The sequence below is a fragment of the Gorilla gorilla genome, chromosome 2 (genome assembly GCF_029281585.2).
Source record: "Gorilla gorilla gorilla isolate KB3781 chromosome 2, NHGRI_mGorGor1-v2.1_pri, whole genome shotgun sequence".
NCBI lineage: Eukaryota > Metazoa > Chordata > Mammalia > Primates > Hominidae > Gorilla > Gorilla gorilla.
Window position 1 is genome coordinate 207,436,039 of NC_086017.1, and position 14,130 is coordinate 207,450,168.

The following is a 14,130-nucleotide window of genomic DNA, read 5'->3' on the forward strand; positions in this document are numbered from 1 at the left end:
TTGTTCCCTTTTGTGATATATTTGACTAGGTATTTTAAATCACAGTTAAAATAATAGAATTCCTGCCTTTGCAAACGGCATATGCAAAGCTCCCAGGCCTCAGAGCTTCTGAGCCTCGGGGCCTACCCACGAAGGCCAGCCTATAGCCAGACACACACGTGGCCCAGACTCACCCTGAATGGCCTCTGTTTTGTTTTCAATAAACCTGAGTCATTAAGCTTACTTTCTTATGTTTACCTCTTTTCCTAAAGTTCACATGATCATATGTGAAGCTCAAAGAGCTAGTTCCCTTGATTGATCCAGTAATTTCCTGGAAAGCAGTAAGAAACCGATGAATAATCTAACATTTTGTAATGGGCCAAGGATATTAATAGGCAACTCATTAAAAAGGAAATACAAATGGCTCAACTTATTTTTGAGTTTATTCGTAAGAGAAATGCATATTAAAACTATAGAAACACTATTTTCTACCAGTCAGTCTGGCAAAGATCAGAAAACTCCTTAACCACATGGAAAGCTCCCTTGCACAGGTGGTGTGACAACTGAGAATGTCCCTCTGCTGAGGGCAGGTTCAGCACCACCCACCGCCATGGCACACACCCTTTGACCTAGCAATCCCACTGCTGGGAACTCATCTTTCAGATTGACGTGCGAGTGAAAAACAGCCCACATACACAATTTACTGAGGCAATGGTTGTAATTGCAAAGGACTGGATACAACTAAAATTGCCCTTCATCAAAAGGAACCCAGTTAAGTAGGTTATGGTACACCCGTGCATCCACGCAACCCGAAAGAATGGGGAAGCCCAGCCGGGCGCGGTGGCTCATGCCTATAATCCTAGCACTTCAGGAGGCTGAGGCAGGCGGATCACCTGAGGTCAAGAGTTTGAGACCAGCCTGGCCAACATGGAGAAACCCCATCTCTAGTAAAAATACAAAAATTGGCTGGGTGTGGTGGCGCGTGCCTGTAATCCCAGCTACTCAGAGGCTGAGGCAGGAGAATTGCTTGAACCTGGGAGGCAGAGGTTGCAGTGAGCAGAGATCGCACCACTGTACTCCAGCCTGGGCAACAAAAGCAAAACTGTCTCAAAAAAAAAAAAAAAAAAAAAAAGAATGGGGAAGCACGTTCAGTATTGCTACGGAATTCTTCAAAATATTATTAAGTAAAAACAAAAATAAGCACTACACAAGAAACTGGTGATACAGGCCTCTCTGCGCTGGGGAAGTGGACGGCCGCGGTGGGTGATACCCAGTCATTTCACTGTACACTCCTCAGTGCCTTTTCAATTTTGAACCGTGTGAACATGAGTTATTCAGAAAAGCAATTAAAATACCTACCATATTGACGGGTTCCTTGTTGCTAACATTTCTGGCTTGGTTCTGTTTAACTGAGTTGCTGTACTCTCTCCTGCAGTATATATCCTGCCTTACAGAAGTCCACGCGGCAAGTGAAATCCAGGCAGTGTGAAAGTCACTGACCAGACCGGCGGGGACTCTGGCCCCGCCGCCGGCCGTGTAAGGGAAGAGGCCTCCCGGTGTCCAGGCCTGCACGCCCTCCCGCTGCCTCCAGGTGGTGCTACAAGGCCTGCTGCCCGGAGCAGATGCTGGTGGCCTGGGGAGCCTCGCTTGGGGCGTGGAGCTTGCTGACCAACAGGCAAAGAAACAGACAGGCACAAGTAAGTAACATAAAATAGAAACTAACTTTATTTCTCTGGAAGAAGCAGGTACTGAATGCCGGAGCAGCAACTTTGCCGACAGGCTGGTGGGAAAACATGGAACCGCGTGGGGGAATTGGGTGGAAGAGGAAGCACTGATGTCCCTCCAGGGCGGCTGCCCCTTGGTCTCCTTCCAGCCCTGGGGCCTTGGGCCCTGGTCCCCGCCAGAGAATGGTCTGGCACCCTTTCTCCGCTTCCTGAGCCACCTCAGGCTATTTCCAGGCACAAGATCCTGAGGCCAGCCAAGTCCCATTCAAGTCCATGGTAAGGCCACAAGTCACATTCTGCCCGACACCCCAACTGCTGCCAGGGCCCCCTGGAAGAAGGCCCAGTCCTAGGAGGTCCCACCGGGTGCTGGTCCGCCTCTCCCTGTGGCCAACACATCCCACCTGCCCAGGTCCAGCCTGGTTTCCTCCCAGTCTGTCACCCAGGGCAGGGCCTGGGGGTACTACTCCACCCACAGGCCCCGCCCAGGACCAGGGCCAGAGGCAGGTCATACCCAGAGCCTGCTGGGGCAGCCCTCAGGCCTGTCTTCACCCGGCCCCTTCCACATCTTGGCTGGGGCACCGGGACTGAACCAAAGTGTGCAGGGACAGCGCTGGTGCGGGAGGGATGGACAGGGCAGGGCTCCCAGCCTCCCGCAGCCTTGGCCTTGCTCCATCCCCGGGAGCAGCAGGAGCAGCGGGTCCTCCAGGACTGGATGGGGGCATCTCCCCACTCCTGGTGGATGGACAGGCTCAGGTGATTCCTTCAGGCAGGCCCTCTGGCTCTCCAGACGCATCTCAGCGCCTACAGAATGGGAAACAACCAGCACAGTTAAACAGTTTACAGAAGGTTCAGCGGGGCGGGTACCAGGGGTCACACTGGTGCCAGGCAACACCATTGGAAGCTGGCAGTCCCCGGCAAGGACTGTAAAATTTATCATCCTGGATGTCTTTTCTCTGTACTTTAATAAACTATGAGTAAACTAACAGAAGAGCACTCCTGCATATTAGAGAACCCGAAGACAACAGGTGGGATAGAGCCCAAAGCCTATGTGGATGCAAATCAGTAAGAACCACCCCAGACAGTGACAGACAGGTGACATGGAGTGCCTGCATCCCAGATGCAAATCAGTAAGAACCACCCGAGACAGCGAAAGGTGACACGGAGTGCCTGCGTCCCGGGTGCAAATCAGTAAGAAACACCCGAGACAGTGACAGACAAGTGACAGCAAGTGCTTGCGTCCCGGGTGCAAATCAGTAAGAACCACCCGAGACAGTGACAGACAGGTGACAGAGAGTGCCTGCATCCCAGGTGCAAATCAGTAAGAACCACCCGAGACAGTGACAGACAGGTGACAGCGAGTGCCTGCGTCCCGGGTGCAAATCAGTAAGAACCACCCAAGACAGTGACAGACAGGTGACACGGAGTGCCTGCATCACAGCTGCAAATCAGTAAGAACCACCCGAGACAGTGACAGACAGGTGACACCGAGTGCCTGCATCCCAGATGCAAATCAGTAAGAACCACCCGAGACAGTGACAGACAGGTGACAGCGAGTGCCTGCGTCCCGGGTGCAAATCAGTAAGAACCACCCGAGACAGCAAAAGGTGACATGGAGTGCCTGCGTCCCGGGTGCAAATCAGTAAGAACCACCCAAGACAGTGACAGACAAGTGACAGCGAGTGCCTGCGTCCAAGGTGCAAATCAGTAAGAACCACCCAAGACAGTGACAGACAGGTGACAGCGAGTGCCTGCGTCCCAGGTGCAAATCAGTAAGAACCACCCGAGACAGCGAAAGGTGACACGGAGTGCCTGCGGCCCGGGTCCAAATCAGTAAGAAACACCCGAGACAGTGACAGACAGGTGACACCGAGTGCCTGCATCCCAGATGCAAATCAGTAAGAACCACCCGAGACAGTGACAGACAGGTGACAGCGAGTGCCTGCATCCCAGCTGCAAATCAGTAAGAACCACCCGAGACAGTGACAGACAGGTGACACGGAGTGCCTGCATCCCAGATGCAAATCAGTAAGAACCACCCGAGACAGTGACAGACAGGTGACAGGGAGTGCCTGCATCCCAGGTGCCAATCATTAAGAAACACCCGAGACAGCGACAGACAGATGACACCGAGTGCCTGCATCCCAGCTGCAAATCAGTAAGAACCACCCGAGACAGTGACAGACAGGTGACACCGAGTGCCTGCATCCCAGATGCAAATCAGTTAAGAACGACCTGAGACAGTGACAGACAGGTGACACGGAGTGCCTACATCCCAGATGCAAATCAGTTAAGAACGACCTGAGACAGTGACAGACAGGTGACACGGAGTGCCTGCATCCCAGATGCAAATAAGTAAGAACCACCCGAGACAGTGACAGACAGGTGACACGGAGTGCCTGCATCCCAGGTGCCAATCAGTAAGAAACACCCGAGACAGTGACAGGTGACACGGAGTGCCCGCATCCCCGGTGCAAATCAGTAAGAACCACCCGAGACAGTGACAGACAGGTGACACGGAGTGCCTGCATCCCAGATGCAAATCAGTAAGAAACACCCGAGACAGTGACAGACAGGTGACAGCGAGTGCCTGCATCCCAGGTGCCAATCAGTAAGAACCACCTGAGACAGTGACAGACAGATGACACCGAGTGCCTGCATCCCAGATGCAAATCAGTTAAGAACGACCCGAGACAGTATGGGACAGACAGGTGACACGGAGTGCCTGCATCCCAGATGCAAATCAGTAAGAACCACCCGAGACAGTGACAGACAGGTGACACGGAGTGCCTGCATCCCAGATGCAAATCAGTAAGAACCACCCGAGACAGTGACAGACAGGTGACACGGAGTGCCTGCATCCCAGATGCAAATCAGTAAGAAACACTCGAGACAGTGACAGACAGGTGACACGGAGTGCCTGCATCCCAGATGCAAATCAGTAAGAACCACCCAAGACAGTGACAGACAGGTGACACGGAGTGCCTGCATCCCAGATGCAAATCAGTTAAGAACGACCCAAGACAGTATGGGACAGACAGGTGACACGGAGTGCCTGCATCCCAGATGCAAATCAGTAAGAACCACCCGAGACAGTGACAGACAGATGACACCGAGTGCCTGCATCCCAGCTGCAAATCAGTAAGAACCACCCGAGACAGTGACAGACAGGTGACACCGAGTGCCTGCATCCCAGATGCAAATCAGTTAAGAACGACCTGAGACAGTGACAGACAGGTGACACGGAGTGCCTACATCCCAGATGCAAATCAGTTAAGAACGACCTGAGACAGTGACAGACAGGTGACACGGAGTGCCTGCATCCCAGATGCAAATAAGTAAGAACCACCCGAGACACTGACAGGTGACACGGAGTGCCTGCATCCCAGGTGCCAATCAGTAAGAAACACCCGAGACAGTGACAGGTGACACGGAGTGCCCGCATCCCCGGTGCAAATCAGTAAGAACCACCCGAGACAGTGACAGACAGGCGACACGGAGTGCCTGCATTCCAGATGCAAATCAGTAAGAAACACCCGAGACAGTGACAGACAGGTGACAGCGAGTGCCTGCATCCCAGGTGCCAATCAGTAAGAACCACCTGAGACAGTGACAGACAGATGACACCGAGTGCCTGCATCCCAGATGCAAATCAGTTAAGAACGACCCGAGACAGTATGGGACAGACAGGTGACACGGAGTGCCTGCATCCCAGATGCAAATCAGTAAGAACCACCCGAGACAGTGACAGACAGGTGACACGGAGTGCCTGCGTCCCAGATGCAAATCAGTTAAGAACGACCTGAGACAGTGACAGACAGGTGACACGGAGTGCCTGCATCCCAGATGCAAATCAGTAAGAACCACCCAAGACAGTGACAGACAGGTGACACGGAGTGCCTGCATCCCAGGTGCCAATCAGTAAGAAACACCCGAGACAGTGACAGACAGGTGACACGGAGTGCCCGCATCCCCGGTGCAAATCAGTAAGAATCACCCGAGACAGTGACAGACAGGTGACACGGAGTGCCTGCGTCCCGGGTCCAAATCAGTAAGAAACACCCGAGACAGTGACAGACAGGTGACACCGAGTGCCTGCATCCCAGCTGCAAATCAGTAAGAACCACCCGAGACAGTGACAGACAGGTGACACGGAGTGCCTGCGTCCCAGATGCAAATCAGTTAAGAACGACCTGAGACAGTGACAGACAGGTGACACGGAGTGCCTGCATCCCAGATGCAAATCAGTAAGAACCACCCGAGACAGTGACAGACAGGTGACACGGAGTGCCTGCATCCCAGGTGCCAATCAGTAAGAAACACCCGAGACAGTGACAGGTGACAGCGAGTGCCTGCATCCCAGCTGCAAATCAGTAAGAACCACCCGAGACAGTGACAGACAGGTGACACGGAGTGCCTGCATCCCAGATGCAAATCAGTAAGAACCACCCGAGACAGTGATAGGTGACACAGAGTGCCTGCATCCCAGATGCAAATCAGTAAGAACCACCCGAGACAGTGACAGACAAGTGACACGGAGTGCCTGCATCCCAAGTGCCAATCAGTAAGAACCACCTGAGACAGTGACAGACAAGTGACACGGAGTGCCTGCATCCCAGCTGCAAATCAGTAAGAACCACCCGAGACAGTGACGACAGGTGACAGCGAGTGCCTGCATCCCAGATGCAAATCAGTAAGAACCACCGGAGACAGTATGGGACAGACAGGTGACACCGAGTGCCTGCGTCCCAGGTGCAAATCAGTTAAGAACGACCCGAGACAGTATGGGACAGACAGGTGACACGGAGTGCCTGCATCCTGGCGCCAGGCGTGCTGGGCGCAATTAGACAGACATGTCCCTCATCCATCGCGCCAGTCCCTTCCACGGGGTAGGCACTATTATCTACACGCTTTATATGTGGAGAAACTCCGCACCGTGCACAGGGCCACGCTGCTGGGACAAGGGCAGCAGGTGTCTCCCGGGCCTGGCCCGTGTCAGCCCCACCTCCCGCCAGTGCCTCCTGCCATGATGCTGGCTCCAGCCATGTGACCTCAGTTCACTTCTTTTTGACTTGACAGCGCTCTCATATACATATTTACATAATATATCAAGTGTGTTTATATATGTATATATTTTAAATGTCTATATATTTTGTTACACTATAATATAAACCTTTTACAGGAAAGACAATTTTTTTTTAGAGAAAATTTTTTTTCTTTGGAGACAGTATCCCTCTGTCGCCCAGGATGGAGTGCAGTGGTGCAATCTCAGCTTACAGCAACCTCTGCCTCCCAGGTTGAAGCGATTCTCCTGCCTCAGCCTCCCCAGTAAGTGGGATTACAGGTGCCCACCACCATACCCGGTTAATTTTTGTATTTTTAGTAGAGACCTGGTCTCGCCATGTTGGCCAGGCTGGTCTCGAACCCCTGACCTCAGGTGATCCTCCCTCCTTGGCCTCCCACAGTGCTGGGGATTACAGCCATGAGCCATGGTGCCCAGCCAACACTGAAATTTTAAATGTTACTTTAAACAGAAATATGGAAACACAGAGGTGAGAAAGAGGTGTGCAAATCATGGGGTCCTAAAAAGTGCCATTCCTGGAGCCGCTCAGGGTCACTGCAGGTGCTAGGGAAGCAAGCCTCCTTCAACCAGAGAGGCTCCAATTCCCTCTTGTACTCATTTGAAAACCAAGTGGCTAAAATGTCCAAATAAACACATTTAGGAAAAACGATTTGCTGGGCCCTGTGAGCGCCTCCCTCCCGCAGCTGGAGAGCTGTGTCTCCCTGGCCGGGAGCGGCCTGCAAGGTGTTGGGCTTCCTCCCAGTGTGGCAGGCTCTGGGACAGCCCTCCTGGGGCACGGAGCGGTACAGACTGTGGGGATCACTCACTTGTGGTGGGCAGGGCCCCAGGAGCCCAGAAGGTGGCAGCCGGCCTGCTCCAGGTTCCAGTCGAACATCTCCAGCACTTTGTGGCACTCCCCTCTGGGCCGCAGACCCAGCCCGAAGAGCTGCTCCACCTGGGGGTAAGGGTGGCACCATGGACACGCGGGCCCAGAGCACCGACTAGGGTGGGGGAAGAGGAGAGTCGGAGCCAGGGGGCGTGGGGCTGGGGGCAGCAGAACCAGGCTTCAGGGTCCCTGAAAGCCAGAGTGAGCAGGAGGTGGCGGTACCTTCAGATACTGGGCAGCCCTCTGCACGCTCCAGCCGTGGCACTGCAGGGCCGCCTGGCACTCCTCTGTGGTCACCCCATGCACCATGGCCTGCAGCTGGGCACACCCACCCCTGTCAGCACCACTAGGGCCCACTGCTCCTGGCCCCTTGGGCCCTGCCCCACCTCGCCCACAGCCAGGCTGGGTGCTCACCATCTGGATCTTGTCTCCTGGCCGGCCCGCCTCTGGCCCATCGCCAGGGCAGCCCCTCTGTGGCAGCCGAGCAGTGGCCCTTGGGGGTGGTGGCCGGGCCCCTGGGTTGCTGTTGTTGGTGGAGAAGTTGGCCTTGGGGTCCAAGGCAGCCTGGGGCATCGGCCGCACGGTGGCCGTGGGGGCGGCGGGGGCTGGGGTGCTGGGTGGGGGCAGCAGCAGAGGCACAGGCAGGGGGGCCGGCTCCTCGGGGCTCTGGGCCTCACGCAGGAAGCGCTGGTAGCGCTCCAGGTAGGACGGTCGCTCGGGCAGCAAGTAATAGTGGGTGCTGCTGACCTTCTTGCCATCCCGGACGATGGGCAGGATGCAGGGACCAGCCCGCGGGCCAGGGGCCTGGATCACCTGGGGGGTGGCGTACTTGGGGTCTGAGGCAAAGCTCTGGGTGGTGGGCATGATCTTCCCAGGTGAGCTTGAGAGCCGGGGTGGCAGCGGGGAGCTGCCAGGTGGTACCAGGGGGCTGGGTGTCCTCGAGCCTTGAGGGGACAGGGGCTCCCGCGGAGGCACCCGGGGAGGGGAAGCAGGTCCAGGCCACCGGCCGGTCTCCTCCTCGCCCAAGGGGGCTGGAGACAGCTGGACGTGGGGGCGTGTGGGCCGAGGTGGGATGGGTACCCGAGGAGGCACCTGGGGCTTGTCGTCACCCCCCGGGCTGGGAGAGGGGGCCGGGGAGCCGGCCGGAGCCTGCAGTTGCCTCATGCACTCCTGCTGCAGCGCCTGGAAGATCTCTGCGGTCTGTGCGGAGCTGGGCGGCTTGCCCCCACCCTGGGGTGGCAGGAACAGGTTGTCCTCCAAGGGAGGAGGCGGCCGCGCCTGCTCAGGCACAAAGGCGTAGTTGGTCTGGCCCTGGCTGGGCCCGGCAGGGACCCCCGCGCCCACGAGGGTGCTGTTGATGGAGCAGATCTCAAAGTCATCCTCATCCTGGGCCACGTCGTCATAGGCGGGCGGGGGGGGCAGCGGGCGTGCGTCCCAGTCCACCACAGGCGTGGGGTGCAGGGGCCGGGGCAGTGCCCGCGTGGGGCTCTGAGGCGGGGTCTCGTCCAGCAGGGAGCAGGCGTCCATGGCCAGCTGCGCCAGGGAGGGCGCGCAGGGCCGTAGGGCCGGGACCACGGGCTCCTCACCAAAGTCGATGAGCGTGACCTCAGCCCCGCTGCCTCGGCTGGCCTTGGTGCCCGGCACCCGCGCCGAGGGCTTCGCCAGCCACAGCCCTCGGGGCAGGCCTGGCTTCCGCAGGCCCAGCCTCTTGAAGTCGCTGGACAAGGGGTCTTGGTCCTCGCTCACAGGGTCATAGGTTGGTTCTGTGATGGAAAGGGAGAGCCCAACAGGAAGGCAGTCAGGCAGGGTCTGGGGCACGAGGGGAGGTGGCACGTGGGAAAGAAAGCTGAGTGTCCCCCAGCAACCCTCCACTCCCAACTCCCCACGAGGTCTGAGGTCAGCCACCGGCGGCCAGGTTCTCAGCGCACCTCCGACCACTCCATCAGGAGGGCGGAACCTGCTCTGCCCGGCAGCCCCATGTGGGCCGGTGAGCCCCGCCTCCCTCCGTCTAAGCTGCAGCAAGCAACACTGGCTCCTGCCTGACGCTGCCTCCACCAGCACAAGACCCCAGCAGCCCTGCTCCTGCGCCCTAGCGAGTTAGTAAGCCCTCATCCCCGCCCCTGTCACGGCACACCATTAGTGCAGGCACGGAGCCGCCTCCTGCCATCAGGGGCTATAGGGACTATCCTTGGAGAGGACAGCACTCCTGACCAACGGCCACAAAGCCCAGACAGCGCCTGCAGGTCTGGGAGGCAGCGAGGCCAAGGCAGAAGCCAGGGCCACACTCATGCTCCAGAAGCTCAGGCAGGTCTGGGAGGGAGTGAGACCGAGGCGGAAGCCAGGGCCACACTCGTGAGCAGAAGCCCAGGCTCCGGGGGGCGGGCTCGGGGTGGGGCGGGCATGCTAGGCCAGGGCAGCCGCGGAAGCTCACAGCACACACCCACCTCCCCTCCGGCCCAGCCGCCCAGGCTCTGTACCTTCCAGGAGAGGAGTGAGAGAGAGAGGGCGGGGGCGGGGGCCAAGGCATCGGAAGCAGCCCCACTTACTCTGAGTGAAGAAGGCAGGCTGAGGTGGGCGAGGTGGAGGCTCCCCTGCAAGAAAGGCCATGCGGACAGGGGGAGAGGGACGGAGCAGGACAGAGGACAAAGGAGGGAGACGGCCGGACGAGAGGGCAGAGTGTAGAGAGAGAGGAAGGGAGAGAAGTGAATGGGGGCGAGTGAATGTACAAGCCCCCAGCAAACGGGAGGCCGCGGGCGGCAGGATGAGGAACACGGCGGTCCAGTATGATAGGCAGAGGACCGGGAGATGGAGGAGGCTCCAGGCAGAGCCGGAGCCATGGGGTGGTTTTGGCTTGGGACAGGAGAGCAGGATTAGGGGGAAGTGAGGAAAGCCAGGATCTGAGCTCGGCTGTGGAAGGAGGGAGGAGGGACGCCGGGGCGGACGGGCCTGCTGCAGACCCAGCCTGAGGAGGCCCACCTCGGCGGATACAGCTGCCTGTCTTCCACCCCACGCCCAGCCGGAGCCAGGGACACAGCTGTCCCGCCTGCTGCCCTGACCCCACTGTCCCCAGAGACAGAACAGCAGCCTTAGGGTGGCCTGTGAAGACAGTGCCCCTTCCTGAGTAGCCGATGAGTTAGGGACACCAGGGAGCAGAGGGGCTCTTACTTTTCACCCCTCCTAGATGCTGGGGGCGCCGGGAGGTGCTCAGTTCCACGCTCAGGAGGTCGGGGGGGTCCATGGGGTTTCCCAGATACAGTCTGTGGGGGAGAGAGCTGGGTCAAGAGAGCAGGGGAAGCGTGTGGAGGGGTGGCAGAAGCTCATCAGAGCCCCTTCGTCCTGGAGGAAACCCGGTGTAGTCTTGGGTCTGAAGCACAGGCCTCCCGCCTCCCAGTCCACAGAACCTGACCGCACGTCTCAGCTGGGCGGTGTCCTGGAGAGAGGGCAGAGAAAGGACACCTGACCCCAGGATGGAAAGCCTAGGACCTCAGGGGCTCCAACTACACCCTACAAGGGCAGAGGTGGTCCTCCACAACCCCCCAGGCCCCCAACCCACACCAGGCAGCCGCCAGAGGGCAGACACTCCTGTCCCGCAGGCCACGATGGGGGGGCCTAAGAACGGGGCATCCCAGCTATGGCGCCCAGCCAGGGTGGGCAGGAGGCACCCTTCTGCCACATGGCCAGGAGGTGCGGGAGAGGCTGGGCCACCTGTCCTGCTCCAGATCCACCCTCCATCCCTGCACCAACTGTCAGTATCTGAGACTTAGTCACTGGGGCTGATTAAAGCCTGGAGGAATGGGGCTGGGCTGGCCACAGCATGCCAGGAGTGGGGCAGAGGGCACCAGCCTCTCCTGGAGGTGTCTGCAGTCTTTCACCCCAACTCTCAGGCCCTTGCTGGGTTCTTTTTAGGCAAAACACATGGGCTGAGCCCTGTGAGCTTGGGGTTCCAGTGTGTGGGGGCCCGCTGTGTGGGTTCTGGTGTGTGGGGGCCCACTGTGTGGGGTTCTGGTGTGTGTGGCCCGGTGGGTGAAGGCCCCTGCTTTCCACGCCTCTCGGGGCAGACCAGAGTATCAGAAGTCAGCAGGAGAAGGGCAGCAGAGGCCAGGGGCCTGGAATCCCCCTGCGGCCAGCAGAGAGGCTTGGAGGCCTGGCGCAAGAAGCTTCCGGCGGGGGGGGTGTGGCATCCCGGAAGTGACTGATTCTGCGTGTCCTTCCCAGATGCCCCTCGGTAGCCTTATCTTCTTACACAGGAGACAGGGCCTCTCCCAGGTATGGAGTGAGCTCCGTAGAGAACTGTGTGGTGGGGAGGCGGAGCTGCCACCTAACGTTCCCTCTGCAGTCCCCAAGGTCCCCAGTCCCGCTCTGGTTCTGGAAAGCAGGCTCACTCCCATGTGGACCTGCACACATCCCCAGGGCCTGAGCCAGCAGGTTCACGTCTCCAGGACTCTGGCACCACCAGCAGGAGAAGGAAAACCACTGCTCGCGTGCAGGGGTCACAGGGTCACAGGGGGCCACAGGGGGGTCACGGGAGAAGCTCTCCTCCTCAGCAGCTCCCAACGGGTTCCTCCCAAGTTCATTTTCCTAAGTCCCGAGTACCAAGAGGGGTTACAGCTGTGGCTCCGGGGACCTTTCCACCAAACAGGACTCCATCCTCAGAAGCTCCTGACCCTACTTTCATCTACAGTGAGTGGGAAAGCTTCTCTCAGGACCCCTGCATCTGAGCAGCAAGTGCTAATTCAGAGTGCATTTACAGCCTTCCCCTCATTGGGGGGTTGGACCTGTTTCACAGATGAAGTGTCTCAGAGTTAGGAGATCAGCCCCCCAAAGCTTGAAAATGGCAGGGACAGCATTCCCCTGGAGAACCCTCCCCGGAGAACCCTCCCTGGAGAACCCTCCCCTGGAGAACCCTCCGTGGAGAACCCATCTCCTGGAGAACACTCCCCTGGAGAACATTCCCCTGGAGAACCCCCACCAGGCTGGGCTTCCTAGGGTTCCACAGCTTCCCGAGAGTAAGGCCAGAGTGAGGAGGGGAGAGTGGCGGGCCGGGGGCTGAATCCCGGGCGAAAAGGTGAAGAGCAGGTTCCGCCCACGCGTGCTGTGCTGAGGGCCCTGGAGTCCCGAGCGGGGCCAGGTCAGCATCCATCCCCGCCCGGTACTCACTCGTCAATCCTGTCCGGGAAGCCCCAGCAGTGGCGGGGGTCACTGTCGCCATGCCCTGTGTGGATGAAGCTGTTCTGCAGGGGCTGGCTGATGTCCTGGGCCGACAGGCCGGCCACAGAGGTCACCACGTTGCGAGGGAAGGGCCCCACACACAGCGTCCGTGTGTTCTGCCCACGCCACCAGTAGTTCTCGGCCCTGCGCGACAGAGATGGCACGGTGAACGCCAGGCGTGGCGGGGCAGCCCCGGCACTGGGACCCTCCTCACACCCTGGCCACTGTGGCAGAACGGGGATGGAGCTCAGGCCTCAGGACCAGGCTGTGTGCCACCGGCCCTCCTCCCCAACAGCCCCCGTGACCCACCACGCCCCATACAGGCCCCATATGGCCTTACCCACAACTCTCTAGGTGGGTCAGGCAGCTTTCCCTACGGTTTGCAAATAAGGAGGCACGCTGCTGCAGCAGGCACTTTCCCTACGGTTTGCAAATCAGGAGGCGTGCTAGAGGTGTGCTGCTGCAGCAGGCAACATGACCTGTCCACGGTTACCAGAAAGATCCCAGCAGACCCGGGACCCAATGCCAGCTTTCAGGTCTGTGGGGCCAGCGCCCCGCCCACACCTCCTCCTCACCCCCTCAGTCCCCTGGCAAGGCCGGGGCCCCAGTCCTCTTCTGGCCACTTGATTTCACTCCTCGGCTGGGTTTCAGGAGTTCTGAGAGGTGCGGGGGTGCCGGGGGACACCGAGGGCCTCGCACTAGGCTGGGGGCCAGGCCTCCAGCTACAACCTGCCTCCCGCATGCAGACCCGGGAGAGTCTAGAAGCATTCGGGCAACTCAGTCCCTCTCTCCACTGCTTCACCTGCTTCCGGAGCTTTCCACCACCTCCCGGAAGGCCTGTGGGAGCCTCCCCGTCTCCTCAGGAGGGGCTCTTCTTGTGTCCAAAAGGGAACTCAGCACTCCCACAGTGACCAGACAGTAGGGCTGCCAGTCCCCCTCTGACCTCAGACACGAAACCTCTGCTGATGTGGCCTAAGCCTGGGCCTGGGCAGGGGCAGGGGCAGGGGCAGGCAGGCCAGGAAGCACAGGGCTCCCGCAAGACACTCCTGACTCCCGAAGGCTCTCACAGGCTGTGAGGCTCCCGCGTCTGCTGCTGGACTTGTCATACGTGATGCCGTGAGCAGAGTCTGGGCAGGCGGGGGCGGTGAGAGCCCTCTGGGCAGTGTCTGGGCAGGCGGGGGCGGTGACAGCCCCGTGGGCAGAGTCTGGGCACGCGGGGGCGGTGACAGCCCCAAGCTGCTAGGGTGGACACGTGTGGCACCACACTGCACGCC

At 58.8% G+C, this 14,130-nt stretch overlaps 1 protein-coding gene across 36 annotated transcripts in view; it reads right to left on the reverse strand.

Moving 5' to 3' along the window:
• Nucleotides 1-1,681: 1,681 nt before the first annotated feature.
• The window catches only part of TNK2 (tyrosine kinase non receptor 2), a 96,046-nt gene continuing 83,597 nt past the window's right edge, over nt 1,682-14,130 (reverse strand). For 12 of the 36 annotated variants that reach the window (XM_063704498.1, XM_063704497.1, XM_063704499.1 and 9 more), the window contains 7 exons: nt 12,806-13,000; nt 10,814-10,905; nt 10,126-10,239; nt 8,063-9,411; nt 7,871-7,966; nt 7,590-7,717; nt 1,682-2,504 (listed from right to left, as the gene is read on the reverse strand). In XM_063704498.1, coding sequence (XP_063560568.1) covers nt 2,498-2,504; nt 7,590-7,717; nt 7,871-7,966; nt 8,063-9,411; nt 10,126-10,239; nt 10,814-10,905; nt 12,806-13,000 — 1,981 coding nt within the window. In that variant the 3' untranslated portion in view covers nt 1,682-2,497. The other 24 variants (XM_055382733.2, XM_055382726.2, XM_063704500.1 and 21 more) reach the window with 10 other exon arrangements.